The 15325-nt window shown below is 41.3% G+C and overlaps 1 protein-coding gene across 2 annotated transcripts; it reads left to right on the top strand.

Annotated features, from left to right (window-relative positions):
- The first annotated feature begins 4513 nt into the window (after positions 1–4513).
- foxo4 (forkhead box O4) lies at positions 4514–13917 on the top strand. 2 transcript variants are annotated; one of them, XM_031747104.2, is made up of 4 exons: positions 4514–5440; positions 5985–6477; positions 8525–10045; positions 10496–13917. In XM_031747104.2, the coding sequence occupies exons 2-3, from the start codon at positions 6028–6030 to the stop codon at positions 10013–10015; spliced, it is 1941 nt and encodes a 646-aa protein (XP_031602964.1). In that variant the 5' UTR covers positions 4514–5440; positions 5985–6027; the 3' UTR covers positions 10016–10045; positions 10496–13917. The 2 variants fall into 2 exon arrangements, with proteins under 2 accessions (XP_031602964.1, XP_031602887.1); XM_031747027.2 differs by having other exon boundaries at positions 5940–6477.
- The last annotated feature ends 1408 nt before the right edge of the window (positions 13918–15325 follow it).

Below are 15325 nucleotides of genomic sequence, written 5' to 3'. Positions count from 1 at the left end.
TCTGCAGACTGCAAACAATCACAGGCCACACACAGAGTCTGGCAGCAAAATAAAACCTGACTCAGTGTTAATATTTGAGGAAGAATACCGAGTGGTTTCTGTTATCTGCTGATCTGTTGGCTGCTCTCTCATCATTCCAGTGGTCACAAAACACCCAGAAACCCAGTCATCACAGTCTCACAGTAACATGCAAATCTTAATCAAGAACTATATCTTTTTTAAATCATTTTTGATTTAAAAAACAAGGTTAAATACAGTAAAGCAAATTATTTTTATATCTATGCATAAATATGACCCAAAACACTTTGGAATTTTTAAGTCATGAAATTAGACAAATGGGATGAAAGCTTTGGTATGAAATGATCCAATATAGACACAAGTTTGCAAACCTCTAGGATGAACAATCAACTTAAAGGTGAATTTAGAATCAGGTGTGTTGATCGGTCTGATCGTCACAACTAATCCACATCATTGTCACTATCACACAGGAGTAGCTGAAGGTTTTAAAAGTCCTTGATGTCACAAGGGAAGCCAGGATTCCAGTAAGTAAAGGCCTCTATCACACCTAGTAATGTCAATGTTCACGAGTCCACCATCAGGAGATCATTGAGTAATGATGGTATGCAGGTTTTTTCACTTCTCATTCAAGAGATTTCAAGTAGTCCCGAGGTTTATTGACCCACTCTCATGCAAGTTTTTAAGGGTCAGTTGAATGGTATGAATCAAGGTGGTGAGATATAATCACAGTTTCCTTAGCAAAGCTGCACTAATTTAACATCAGTGACAGAGTAATAGAAAACAAGTGTTGGTACAGTGAATGTTTTATCTGTTTTATGAGAATTCCCTAGAAAGAAATTGAGGGCATTCAACTTTCACAGGTTTTATCACCGACGTTTTATTTGCCACTCCATATAGTCTTATCAGGTGAACTCATATAAAAGGACTTCAGCAGAATTACCAGTTGACAGCTGAGGAAGAGTGTTCATACAAAATACACTTGGAGCTTTTAATAGACTGTGAAACTTCCTGCTGAACCAGGTTATCAAATTGTAGGCTTGCGCAATACTGAGTGTGGCAGTGGACCAAGTAATTAAATGAGAGGGGATAAAATAAGTCAGTGATATAGAGGAGCTTTTTCTGACCCCTTTCTTAGACTCATGGCCGCTGTGCTACATTCACCTTTTTGTTTTAAGCCCCTGTTGAAGACTTAACTTCAAAAAACTGAATTACAAAAATGTGTTTAAAGTGAATTAAAACACCACAAACGCTCACACCGAGTCTGCTTTTGGGGTTAAAGGGTGCACAGCCACGCACAGACAGAGCTAATCGACATGTTGATTGCACATGTTGATCCTGCAGCATGTGCATTTACAGAGCGTTAGTCATAGCAGAGCGGCAGACAAACTTTGTCTGCACCTGGCAGTCAGACACTTGGTGCCACTGAAGCATTTTACACAGGAAGCCTTTTACCAACCTCCTCTGAATCATGACTCAGCTAATGAGGAAGGGTGCAGGATTTAAAGACAAACATTAAAGATGGAGATTAAGCGCAGTATCGGTGGGGTGTGTTACTTTTCATCACAATAAGCAGGAAGCCACACGAGTATTCAAAATGAAAAAGGATTACCACAAAAAAAAGGTATGTGGAGGTGAAAGCACGAACCATTCAAAGAGAGATCAGACGGGCTAATGTACCTGCCTTTAATAAACAATGGTGGAGTAAGCTAAGCCTTTTCTCACTTCCTAATTTACAAGTTTTTCACTGCTCATTAAGCTCCTGCCACACAAAGACCAAAACACAGAAAACACCAACTGAGAGTCAAGTCTTCTTAAAAAAAGGCTTCTGTATTTGATTATGTATCCTTGCTTGAGGAGTCAGATGGGTGACAGACTATATCTATAAATTGTCTCTGGAGGTCTCCTGAAGAGATGTAACACCATTCTTTAAAAGATCTTCCCTGATTTTTTTGATTTGGATCCAAAAATCTCCTCATTGTGTTTATTTGGGTTGAGATCTGGTCCCAGTGAAGACCACAGCAAAGCATTAAGAAGAACAACTCTGTCCCTTCCCTCTATAAAGATGCCACATGTCCTCTGTACAGTTCTGTGAAGCTCCATTATTTCCCCAGGGGTCTCCACGTGTTTGATGTGCCACAGATTTCAGACTGGATACCCCTCCTAACACAACCCTCCCATTTATCCGGGCAGCACCGGGAGTACTCTGGCTTGTGACCCCCCTGAGGCTAGGTTTGTATCTTCTCCCAGTCTCAAACTGGGAATCTTTTGCATGTAAGCCCAATCTGTTAACCACTATACACCACAGAGCCACTACATCTAGGTATGTCCTTATTCTGTTCTATTTAGTTTGTTACATGCTCATTCTTGTATTTTATTTAGATTTTCACTTATTATGGTCATTTATTTTGTGTTTCTATTAAATTTAATCTCTTTTTTTATGTTTTTGAGCTGTTTTTCTACTTTTTTTTTTAGCTACATTGTTATGAATTGCATGGATTTTTTGGATAAATAAAGGTTATCATAACTACATAACATTTCCAGAGTAGTATCCATACACAAAAGGATCAATAATCTCAACTCACATACCCATTTATTAGTATTTTATCAATTTTATGGCCTTCATGAAATAGTATGCAGAATCAGCTCACTGAAAACCCGAAGAACGCTCTGAGAGGAGACTTTCGTGACTAAACTCTAGCATTAATCTAGTAAAGGAAAGCTGGATTACCCGCCGTGAGCCTAGGGTTACTGAGTATGCATTAGCTTCACACGGAGCATCAGGTATCCTGGTGGTTAAGACATGCACCTGTAGCATGCCTGGATCATCCAGTTAAAGACCTAAAAACTATGTTGGCCCAAGCATTTTTTTTTTCTGTTTCAAATAATTGAACATATACTTTACAGAATACATACAGAGATACTGTGCCGGAGCGGAAACTTAAAAACAACCATCACATTATCACTTCACTAAAAGTCTTAAAGTTTAAGTGCAGGTTTTTCATGAGGTTTAATGTAAGTGTCCTCCTCTGCTCTCCAGCGCCTCTTCTTTTTGTTCCATTTATAACGCAGACTACTCTATTGTTCCACATATATTACTTTATCATGATATATAAATAAACCAATAAATAAAAGAATATACCTATGTTTTTGTTAATAGGAATATCAGGACTTTAATTTTAATTGACTGGTATTTAGCATTTTACTACTGCACTTCTATGTTACCATTCACATCCAGGGATTCACATTCATACAAAGATTTACTCGGTACATGTTAAAAAAATTTTATCTCACACTTCAGTGCATCAGATGCGACATCTTGCCCAAGGACACTCCACTAAAAGAACAAGTTATTGAACCACAGACATTCAGTGGTGGTGTGGCCCGTGCCAAACTGGATAATCCAACCCAGATCCCTGCATTTAACTCTGGCCTGAGGCCTATAATGAAGACTATGTCCCTCTTCATCCATTTGCATTTCATGTATTTAAAGGTCCTGGGTTCAAATCCAGTCTGGGGCCATGTCTGTGTTAATGTAAATATAAATGGTTCTCTGTCTCTATGTGTTAGTTCTGTGATACACTGGCAATCTATCCAGGGTGTACCCCACCTCTCACCCTGTGACAACTGCTATAGGCGCCAACCTAACCTGAATTGAATAAATGGAAGAAAATTGATAGATTTATATTTTAACGCACTTGAGGTGGGTTCTGAATTACTTGTGGATGAAAAATTGTTTTTTAGTTGTGGTAGCCACAGTGGGTAGCACTGCATATTTGATTTGGCTCATTTTTACACATAATGTCCTTACTGATGCAACGCCTAAAAGATTGGTGTCTCCACTCCTCCTGAGTTTACATGTTGCTAATTAACATAATCATTTATAAAATACCTCAAAATCTTATTTATTCATTTCCCAGGTAATAAGACAAGATATTTATTTAAAAAAAAATACCATTAAAAATAGCTTACATTAGGATATAGCTCAGTAAAATGTAACTAATCTGAAAATTACAAAAATTCAAAAATAAATAAATTAAAGTAAAACAAAATAGATTTAATATCATAATAATTAATTATCATATTATTATCATAATAATTGAATTAGTGTAATATCGTGTGTAATAAAGTAATACAGCACAGTCAAATTTAACAAAGCTAAATAAAAGAGAATCAATACAAGTTTACTAAATGTATTATTAAAAACTGGAAATTCTGGGTGGTATTAAGAGGGATCTCTTTTTATGAGTAAACATTTAATTTTAAGGTTATTATTATTGTTGGTTTGTTTCTGGAAATAATTTAATTTTGCAATCTTTTCTTGTCTCGTGTCTCTAATTACCGGTAATACCTTAAATGGCCTAAGAGTACTTAGGACACTTTCATAAACTGTTACATAATGTCCCACTACAGGTACATGTTGCCACCGAGCGCGGCTGTTTACGTCGGAACCGTCTGCCACACACAGGACTCGCCTTCCCAGAATTCCACTGTGCGCAGGCGCAGTATGCGTTGCCTGACAGTGGTAAACAGACGTCAGAAGGGAGTCTTCGCCTCGAGTCAAAACAAAACAAAACAAGTCGAAAAGATCACGAAGGAGTGAATATTTGTACAGACACAACGACGGGAAGTTTTACAAAAGTCAGCGCGGACCAGAAACGGCAACTTGGAGGAAGTTATCGGAGGCTTTTCACGGACTTTTCCACGGATTGTAAACTCTGGAGTAGCAGGAGCTTAAGCGGCTAACGTTACGGAGGCTATCGGTGCTGTTTTCAAAGTGCGGCGAGTGGGAGCCGACAGACCTGCGGGCGACCCCAGTTTCACCTAAGCGCCCCAGGAGAAACTACGAGGCTTGGTTAGCGACACAACGAGACGAGGGTCGGCTGAGTTCCGGGCTGCGGTCGAGTGGGCTTTTTAAAACCCGCTTTTTCGAGCATCGTGTGCCGCGGCAGGACTGTGGGGAAACATGGCAGATGGTGACATGCGCCCGACCGCAATGTGGCGGACTGTGCAGACCTGAGGCGCGGACCTCTCTTTGCACATTTCTGTCATCTCCCTACTTTTATAAACAAACCCTGAAGCGTCCTCACTAACACCTTATCCTCGCCGGAGGCTCGTTTTTCCCACCAGAAGACAGACAGAGACGTGTGCCAGCGTCCCGGGGCAGTTGTTGACAGACCGCCAGCTCGGACAGTCAGCCGCCGCACATCTTCACTTTGACTCACTAAACCGCACCGGTTAGTGGCTGTCTGCGGGACTTTTAAAAAAAATTCAATAAACTTTGATCGTTTTCTCTCCTTTTTTCTGGTCTTGTGGAGACTTCAGACTGCCCGGTTGTTTACAAGAACAGCCAGAAGCTCTTTTGTAACAGCAGCCAGCTAATCCTCGCATGCAGACTGCATAGTTTCACAGGAAAACTTCACGTGTAAGTTCACAAATTTAATCTGCAAAAATTAAAAAATCTCCACCCGCATATAAACCACTTTCACCTTAAAAGTAAAATATGGCAATTTAAGCTATTTTAAATGGCTTCAATTTCTATTTGTAGCTACACATGTTCATATATATATATATTTGTTATTAATTTCCAGATGCGACCTAAAACCTCTAGGTCCAGATGTTTTGGTGCTCGTTGCCATTGTGCTACTGTCTTTTAACATTTCATTCAAACAAAGAGAGTCCCACCCCAGCCCTCCTTATTTCTATATAAATCTGAAGGTTTATGATAGTTACTATTAAGGAGATTATTTGGGTTCCCTAATCTCCAATCTGAGGATTAACCGAGGCTATTGGCGTGTCCAGATTATTACGTCTCTTTTCTAGGCCCCTCGGTTGACACCCCCTCAGAGGGTGAAGCATATTGTTGTTTATTTTTATTTATTTAATTATTTATTTTAAAGGGCGTGTGTTTGTTTTCTCTTAAGGTGTCATCGGCTCAAACTTACCTGTCAAACTTTAAATGTTTTAAGTTGAACACCTCTCTGTGGCTGAGTGGAAGTTCAGAGGACCGCCATGGAGGAGTCGCCGGTGCCCCCGATTGACCCAGATTTTGAGCCGCAGAGCAGACCTCGCTCCTGCACGTGGCCGCTCCCGAGGCCCGACATCACGGCTGTCAAGCCGGAGGGGGCGGACGGCGCCGAGTCCGCCGCCGGGACCCCGCCCGCCGACGAGGACAAGCCCGAGCCGCAACAAATCGCGTCCGAGCCCGAGAAAGCAGCAGAGGCCGCGGCGGCAGTGGAGGGCGGGATCGTAGCCGGCGTGGGCGGAGCCGGAGCAACGCCGCGCAAAGGATCCTCCCGGCGCAACGCGTGGGGGAACCAGAGCTACGCGGACCTGATCAGCCAGGCCATCGAGAACTCACCCGAGAAGAGGCTGACGCTAGCCCAGATATACGAGTGGATGGTTCAAACTGTGCCTTACTTCAGAGACAAAGGAGACAGCAACAGCTCCGCAGGCTGGAAGGTGAGGGCTTCATCTGCAGGGAATCATCTGAGTCAGTACACAGCTAAGGTTATCTTCATGTTTATGGGCCTTTTAGTTTTAAGAGTTAAGCTGAACTGTAATAAAATAAACACTTAGGTCCAGCAGGTAAATGTGTCAGTAAGAGTTTTTCCTGGCACACCACAGATCTGCAGTAAGAGTTAAGGCAGAGAGTGTGTGTTGCCTTATTTAACCCAAGTTTGTGCATCAGCCAGGCAGTTTTGGCTGTCCTAGTTTTAAAAATAAACTAAAATACTTAACTTTAAGTAAATAAGCTAGGGGAAAAGTGGTTAAACATATTATTAATCACAGTTCTGCTTATTTTCCTTTTGGCGGGCAGGAAAACCCCTGGATGGCATTTACAAGCAGTACTGAGGTTAATCACGTGACCTCATACACATTGTTGTCCACATATTGGAGGTGATACAGCTACTAGTTGTTAGGTGGTTGCCATTGGTTGATGACTGTCACTGAGTGAAAAAAGATGGTTTTCTACTCTACCTGAGGACTGGGAGCGCTTTATACAACATCCCTCATTTACACAAACACATTTTTGCATCAGGGATTCTCAAGGATGTTTGGGATGCAGACTGGAGCAGCCAGGGATCAATCCACCAACCTTCTGATTATCCTTGGGCAAGATACTGAACCCCCTGAATGTTAGATAGAAGGCACCCAGGTAGAAAAAGAAGTGCTGGTGTGAATGAGGCATGTTGTGTACGTGCTTTTGAGTTCTCGAGTAAAGAAGCGATCAATAAGAACCAGTTCAAGCTAAATAAAAAGCACTGGAAACATCTTCAGTTTTACACTTTTGACAATTTTGTCAAGCTACAAGAAGCACAAGGAGGCTTTGGTGCAGATGTTTATTCATGCTTGTGTTGTCTGTGTCATGCCTCTGCAGCATTTTGAGTTTGTATTTTAATACTTTTTCTGATATTGTTATGTTAGGCGGAGACAGATACTTCCTCAATATTAATATAGGACATTAAACTAAAGCTAGCCCTGAGAATGTTTTCACACCTGCGCTTGGAGTGGGTCATTTGTACCGATGTGGACCCTGTAATCGAAAACAGTCACACCGAGACGCTCTGGAGGAGGTGGTCTTAGTCCGATTACAAATGAACTCCAGAGCATTTTGTTTATGATCTGATCTCGATCCGACACAACTAGCAGGTGTCTTATCGACTAGTCCAGAAAACCATCTTACTGTTTGCTCTTTTTGTTGCTCCTTCCCCAGACACATCTGGAAAACAAAATTAAAAAATACTGAAATATAATAACTTTGGTACCAATGGCACCTTTTTGAACTCTTGTGGAATAAATTAATAAATCTGAAGGGAATTTGGAGATAAATCTTTGTAAACATTTTTGTCCTGTTAGCACAGACGGGTGGTTCCCAGCAAGCTTAGGTACGAAACCCTTTGAAACAAAGTTGTAACTGCTCGGGCTTGTTACAGTCTGCAATTGTCTGTTTTGATTTAAACCCTTTTTAGAGATAATAAAAACATTCAGCATCAAAGACGACACAAAAAATATTTTGAAAATCCTTTATTAGAGATTATATCCACAGTAGCCATAATTTAATTTTGTTTTTCTCATTTAAAGGTGAGTGATTAATCTCCAAATCACCAGTGTAATAAAAGCAAGTTTCACCACTCTGCAACCACCTTGAAATACCTTTGGAGAGTTATTTTAAAGCATTATTTAATAATTAAACTTTAATTTCAGCGGCTATCTTGGATGTAACAATGCATTCACTGAATAAAAAGTCAAATCTGTTAAAAAACACAAAAAAGTAGCAAAGGTTGCTTCAAAATAAGGTTTAAATTGCTTTTTATCCTGAAAGTTTTCATTCTGTCAGCATCTTTTCTGTTGCTGGATTCTCCCAGGAGGTTAAATTCATGATTCTCTCTTCATTGTTGTGTTGTGTTGTGTGGTTTTTTTTGTTTTGTTTGTTTGTTTGTTTTTGTGTGTGTGTGTGTTTGTTTGTTTGTTTATTATTTTTTTTTTACCTTCTTTTGGTTTTCAGAATTCAATTCGCCACAATTTGTCACTCCACAACAAGTTCCTGAGGGTACACAATGAATCGACCGGAAAGAGCTCTTGGTGGATGCTCAACCCTGAAGGAGGGAAGACCGGCAAGGCGCCGCGTCGCCGGGCTGCATCCATGGACAACAGCAGTAAGCTGCTGAAGAGCCGCATGAGGGCCAAGCAGACCAAGAAGCAGGCGGGAGCGGCCGGCCTGGGAGGCACCGGAGGTGTGCTGCAGGGAGACGGCGCCACGGGCTCGGCGGGTGCAGACAGCCCTAACTCGTCCCAGCAGTTCTCCAAATGGGGGGTGAACAGCAGCAGCCCCTCGTCCCGCGGCAGCCTGGACGACACAGATATGTGGACCACCTTCCGCCCGCGCACAAGCTCTAACGCCAGCACCTTGAGTGGACGTCTGTCCCCCATTGCTCCGGGCCAGGAGGATGACGACAATCTGCCTGATGACGGCCTGCTGGGGCGGTTCTCTGCCAGCAGCTTGACCCCCACCCTCACCGAGACGCTCATGGAGGAGTTGGACCTGATTGATGGCCTCACTCTGATGACTGGACAACAGGGAGGGGCCAGTCCCAGCACAGCCCCACCAGCACCTCCCACTCCGCTGCCCTCTGCCTCCACCCTGCTGCCTCGAGGTTCCAGCTTCCCCTCCTTCCATCAGCTTTCGTCCAGCCTCCCACAGGCCCCCACCCACACCGGGGCCACAACCTCCGTGTCTCCCTGCGGGCCCAACAGCAAAGAGCAGACGACGTTCAGCAACTCCCTCTTCAACCCCATGCCCACCCCCAGCTCCCGTGGAAGCAGCCGTTACAGCGCCCACGTACCCTCCAGCCTGGAGGCACTGCTCACCTCCGACTCCCCTCCTCCCAGTGATGTCCTGATGGCCCAAGTGGATTCCATCATGCCAAATCCTGGAGGGGTGGGCATGATGGGTTTGGGCACGTCTGTTGCAGGAGTAAGGTTGGGTAAGGGGCTGGAGCCAAACACCGTGTCGCCCATCGGGCTGCAGGCTCAGATGCAGCCTCAGCAGCATCACCTTCACCACCACCAGCAGCAGCAGCCGCCACCACCGGCGCAGCAGCAGCAGCAACAACACCAGCATCACTCTCAGATGGGGTTGGGGATGATCCTCTCAGGTATGTCTCAGGACCCGTCACAGCTCTCTGCCCTCAAAGCCCAGCACGCCACGGTTCCAGCCGTAGGCTCCCAACATGGGGGGCCCATCGCCACCCTGCCGGGGATCAGTCAGTTCGGAGCGCAGCCCTGCTTCCCCACCAGTCAGGACCGGCTCCCGACGGACTTGGACATTGACATGTTCACCGAAAACCTGGATTGCGATGTGGACTACATAATCAACAGTGACCTCATGGACGGAGACGGCCTCGATTTCAACTTCGACCCCATGCTGCCTGGAGGCCAAGGGTACCCGGGACCGACCACCACGCAGGGCTCCGCTCACAACTGGGTGCCCAGCTAATCGCTCAGCTGACCACACGGCGTTAGCCAGGTACACCAACCACTGTCAGAGACACCAACTATTTACTAGTCTACAGAATAAAAACAAAATTGTCTTTAGGTGTCGAAAACTTATATATTTACTTCACGGTGATGCGAAGTAAAGAAAAATAACAAATTTAGAGAATATTTAGCATTTTAATTTAGGATTTAGTGAGAATCAACTGTTCCTTAAAGAAATCTATTGAAATATTATATTAAATTAAAAAAAAAGGTAATATTTTCAGTATTCCGACTTTCTAATCTAAAGCGTTTGTATCTTTATTCTGTTTTTTTAATGTCACCGTAAATTGAATGTTTTACATGTCCACCCCTTTTAGTCTTTTTCACAAAATATCTGCTTGTCACTCACAGCACTGAATGCAGATGTGGCTAACAGATGCTCTCAAACGGCCTTTTTAAGCAACAGCGAGGTGACTGATCCTCTCTATCGTCTTTGCAGGAAACTAATCTCCAATCAAGATAACCTCACGCAACCACCGGTGCATCCCTCCTCCCTGCTGGCCGAAGATACTTTTCTTCAAGACGCGCCGTTTCTCTCGGACTTTTACAAACCAAGACCTCACTCATGTCACGTGCCAAGACATGTGGAGGACGCGGAGGAGATTCAGGCTACTATGCACAACTTTCTGTTTATTTTTATTTTTGTTTTGTTTTGGGGTTTTTTTAAATAACACTCGGACGATTTGGCTGCTAGCCTTTTTTGTTGTTGTTGTTTGTTTGTTTTTGGTTTTTTTCCACTGCAAACTGATTTTTTTTAAAGATGTGTGACTTGATGGTTTTTGGTTTGTTTGTTTTTTAGATTGACAAGACAAATATCCTACTTGTCCCCTCCCCTCCCCACCCCTCCTCCCTCCGTCCCTCCCTCCCTCTGGCTGGAATGAGTTTCCACTTTAGTTGTTACACGACAAAAGCTTAAGGGTGGATACGGTACTCCGGATCTCATATGCGCTGGTTTGAGAGACTTGATGGACTGTTTTTGTTATTGTTGTTGTTTGTTTTGTTTTGATTTTTGGAGAAATGGCCAGTTTTCCCGCTTGGCGTGACTTGCCAGACCAAATGCTTGTCTGAATGAGGTACACTTGCCCTGCTGCGCCGACCTCAATACAGATAAAGAGAGCGAGAGGACTGTTGTGATCAGGTGGAAGATAAAGACGGGACGGCTGGAGGCGTGAAACGTGTGGTTGCACATCTTGCCCTGATTAAATGTACGATTTTAAATGATTTTAGAGAAAAGAGTTGAGAGGGTATGTACTTGCAGTTTGGCATTTTTTTTTTAAAATTTTACTTCAATCCAGTGTGTTAAGGTAGATGTCAGATAGAGGGTGTTTGTTTTGTTTTGTTCTGTTCTTTTTGTTTTGTTTTTTAATCTCTGATGTGCAGTTGAACTAACAAAATGAAGAAATGGGATTTGTGAATTTACACACGGGGCATTCAAGGTAAATCCATACGCTAACAAGTGATTGGTTGGCCAAGTATTACATTGTCCTAGACAGCTGACATGCCTCCACTGTCCAACCTGACTCCTCCTCCTCCTCCTCCTCCTTCTTCTTCTTCTTCTTCTTCCTTTATTTCCCTCGAGCCTGTGCATTTTCAAAGCACTTAGGTTTCCTGCAACACAGGGACCCAAACTAAAAGATGCATCCACATTAAGTTGTACCATTTCAAAAGAAGAGAGTTTATGATCCTGTAAATGTACACATTGCACACATAAACGACGCTATGCAGACCTATCTTTTGAAGGAAATTTGAGAAAGAAAAAAAAAGTCCCTCCCTGAAGGGTTTGTTTTTGCTATTTAACATTTTCCCGATATATTGTTGGATATTTTTTTTAATTATTCAGTACTAACGTTGGAAAAGAAAAATTAATTCACTGTGTGAGAAGTACAAAAAAAGAATATATTTGACGATAGTTTTAATATACAGTTTAGATGGAAATCAGATATTAATACGTATGAATATATTACTAATGACAAGTGATGTTTTTTTTACACATTGGAAGAAGCATTCTCAGATCATTTTTAACTGTAATTTTCTATACTTTTATTTTTGTAAAGAATGAGATGCATGTAGATTTCTTTCTTTCTTTCTTTTTTACATAACCAAAGGAACACTAATATTTGCATTGGCATGGCATGTAGGGAGCGCTTGGGCCTGAGTATCCTCAGTGTACATAAGCTTTGCAAAACAGCAAATATACATATATATATATATATATATATATAAGCGAATGAGAGATGCCTGTAAGGTGACTTTAAAAGTTGAAAGAGGCAAATACTTGACAGTTTTAAAGAAGATTTCCAGCCGCCTGCCTCGAGCTTCCTGTTTTCTTTTTGAATCCAAGTAAAAAAAACTATTTTTAAAAAATGCATCAAATAGAAAAAACTTTCATCTCAAAACGAGGCTCATACAACCGTTACCTCTCAGGAAAAACAACACTTCTGCACAGACCTAATCAAATGATGGCAAAAAATAAACATAAATAAATGAATAAACTTTATTTTGCACAATTTTTCTCTTATGCATACTGGAAACCAACATGCCACAGCTTTTTCCCCCCCTGCATCCCAAATTTGACTCCACTTTCAATTTTAGCTTTCCAGCCGTGTAAATCACAGCTAGCTTGTCCCCTGGGTTGTTTTGTTTAGCTGCCAATATTTAAAACACTATAGCACGATTTTATTCTGTAGCAACGCTTCTCTCCCCTTTCTTAAGATTTTGTGTTTTTGTTTTGTTTTTTTAACTTAATTTTTCAAAATTACATCCCTGGAGCTTATTATTCATCATTTCGCTGTAGCTGTGTAAATATGCTAGCCTCTGATATGTTTAAAGCACTCTTTTTCTTTCTGTTTTGTTTTTGTCATCCACAAATATTTCCTTTTTTTATTCTCATTTGTTTTGTTTTTTTAATGGTGCTAGATGTCATATCAGTTGTGATGTTATCCTGGAGTACGCCACGATGCAAGGGGTGCATATCGGGGGAATTTTTTTGTATACGGCACAAGGATAACGACTTGGTGTGATCAGTAGGAATTGATAGAAAGCCCCTACAATGCCGTGTGAGGATATTATCATGTGGACACAAGTTAATTACATCCGCAGGAGTTATTTTAATTCGTACAAGAGTTATTTTACCTCCTGCAGCAGGTTTTTACCTTGTGTGCACTAGTAATTTATATTTTACAGACAAGATTTACAAAAAAAAAAAAGACTCCATACTTTCCTCCTCTTTGTTATTTTTATGTTTCTGTATGTAATGCAGTAAACTCCCACCCCTGACCCAGCCTGGTCTTTTAAATCTAAAAGCAGGGTAACTGCACTTATTTTGAATCATGACACGATTACTTTTGTTATTATGTTTTTCACCCTTTTTTTTTGGTTTTTTTTTCCTTAACCGAGTCCCACAGTTGGGGAAATGTTAGTAACAGTTGACTAAAGGAGCGGCGGCTGGTTGGTGAGAATCTACTTTGATGTCACAAGTTTACTGTTGCCTCCTTGAAGCAGTCAGGTGTGCTGTTATTACTTCTCTTGTGTCTGCCCTTATGTAACTATGTGCATATTCTTCGTCCTTCCTCAGCTTTTTTAAGTAGCAGTTAGTCCCTTTATGTTTCTACATTTTAAATTGCCCCTATTTGATACAGTATTTTAGCATTTGGCAAGGGTGGATTTGTTTTTTCCATTGGGGAGCGTGGGAAGTTGTGCATAAGCCAATTATGTTTATGATTTTTTTTTTTAATCATGTTGATATTTCATCCCCTGCTCCCCTCTTTATTAGTTTTCTTTCTTTACACATTGTTAAAGTCAGCCAGAGATGACAAACAGTTCTGAACAGCAAAAATCGATTCAATAAACTGTTTAACCCACGTTTCTTCTTGCTCATTGATGCACTGTGACGCTTCAGACTTGGTGCAGTTGTGCAGGTCTTCCACTAGAGGCTGCTGTGATCCAAGGATCCCGTCACTTATGTACAGGTATGCGCTGTGTGCTGATCTCATGGTTATTCATCTTTAAAACACATGTCACAGCCTTCCTCAGTATGCACAAATTAAAACTTCAACAATTATAACTCTTTCCAGGACCTACTAACATTTTTTCCTAGGAGGCTATCCTATGAGCAACTCCTCATTTCTTTATATTTTGCCTCCAATGACTTTTTTGTAAATTGGTCTTGGGATGGATATATAGAGAGATTTTGATCCACCATGTAATACCATTTGGAAAGCATCTGATAGGCAACAGCCTAATTCTTCAGCATGACAGTGATCCCAAACACTCTGCCAATGCAAAAAAGGATACCTGGAAAGAAAAACTCACAATTGAACTCCAGAATCAGAAAGACTTTATTTATCCCCAAGGGACAATTAAGTCCAGGATTAAGTCCTGGACTGGCATCCCCAGAACCTCAGAATTATTGAAACATCTTCACAGAGAACAGAAAAAAAGCACTATTTCTAAAGAAAGAAAGAAATGACAACAAAGTTTGCCTGACCGTTCAGGCTGTGTTGAAGAATGAAGGTGGTCATAACAAATATTGACTTTCAAGCTTGTTAGACTTGTACAAACAATGTATTTGCCTTGTGTACTCTATTTCTATGCATGTTTGTACATTTCAATGCATTCCATTACCTATTTCCCAAATAGAAAATATAAAGAAATGATAGATCGAAATATGATATATTATCATGTAAACACTGGCCAGTTCTCGCACGCAGCACTGATGAAATCTATCACTGGATAGTAAGCAGTCTCTTTGCAGTCACCTTAGATTATGCTGATGATACGTGATGCCCCATTTACCTAAAAATAGGTATTTAGATTTGACGTCGTGTGAAGTGATAAGACATCAAATCAAACTGAAAGCAGACAAACATCAGGTTATGAGCGCTTGTTTCTGAACTGATAGCAGCAGTACTGATATAGCAGTGACAACAACATGGCCCCCTGGTGGGTATTCAAGAAGCTGCAAGTGGCCTATGTAAAATAAAAAAGACGTCTTTATACATGTAATCAGTTTTGCAATTAAGTTTTCAATGACTATAAAACCTATAGTATAAACAGGAAAAAGATCAAATAAAAGAAAGCCATGAGATTTAAATCACACCTTTTTAAATATGACTTATATAAATCAAAGAGTTAAAACTGAGCTAAAGGCATCAGCTGGCACAAGGATTTATGAGAAATTAAATGTTTGGTGGACCACAGTAGCCTCAGGCTTTTCTCTTTGGAGGAACAGACAACAGTAGGCAGATTTATTTTTCATAGAGCATCTTTA

Source organism: Oreochromis aureus, linkage group 2 (assembly GCF_013358895.1).
Source record: "Oreochromis aureus strain Israel breed Guangdong linkage group 2, ZZ_aureus, whole genome shotgun sequence".
Taxonomy (NCBI): Eukaryota; Metazoa; Chordata; class Actinopteri; order Cichliformes; family Cichlidae; genus Oreochromis; species Oreochromis aureus.
Note: the sequence above shows the minus strand (reverse complement) of the source record. Positions and strands in the feature narration are given on the sequence as shown.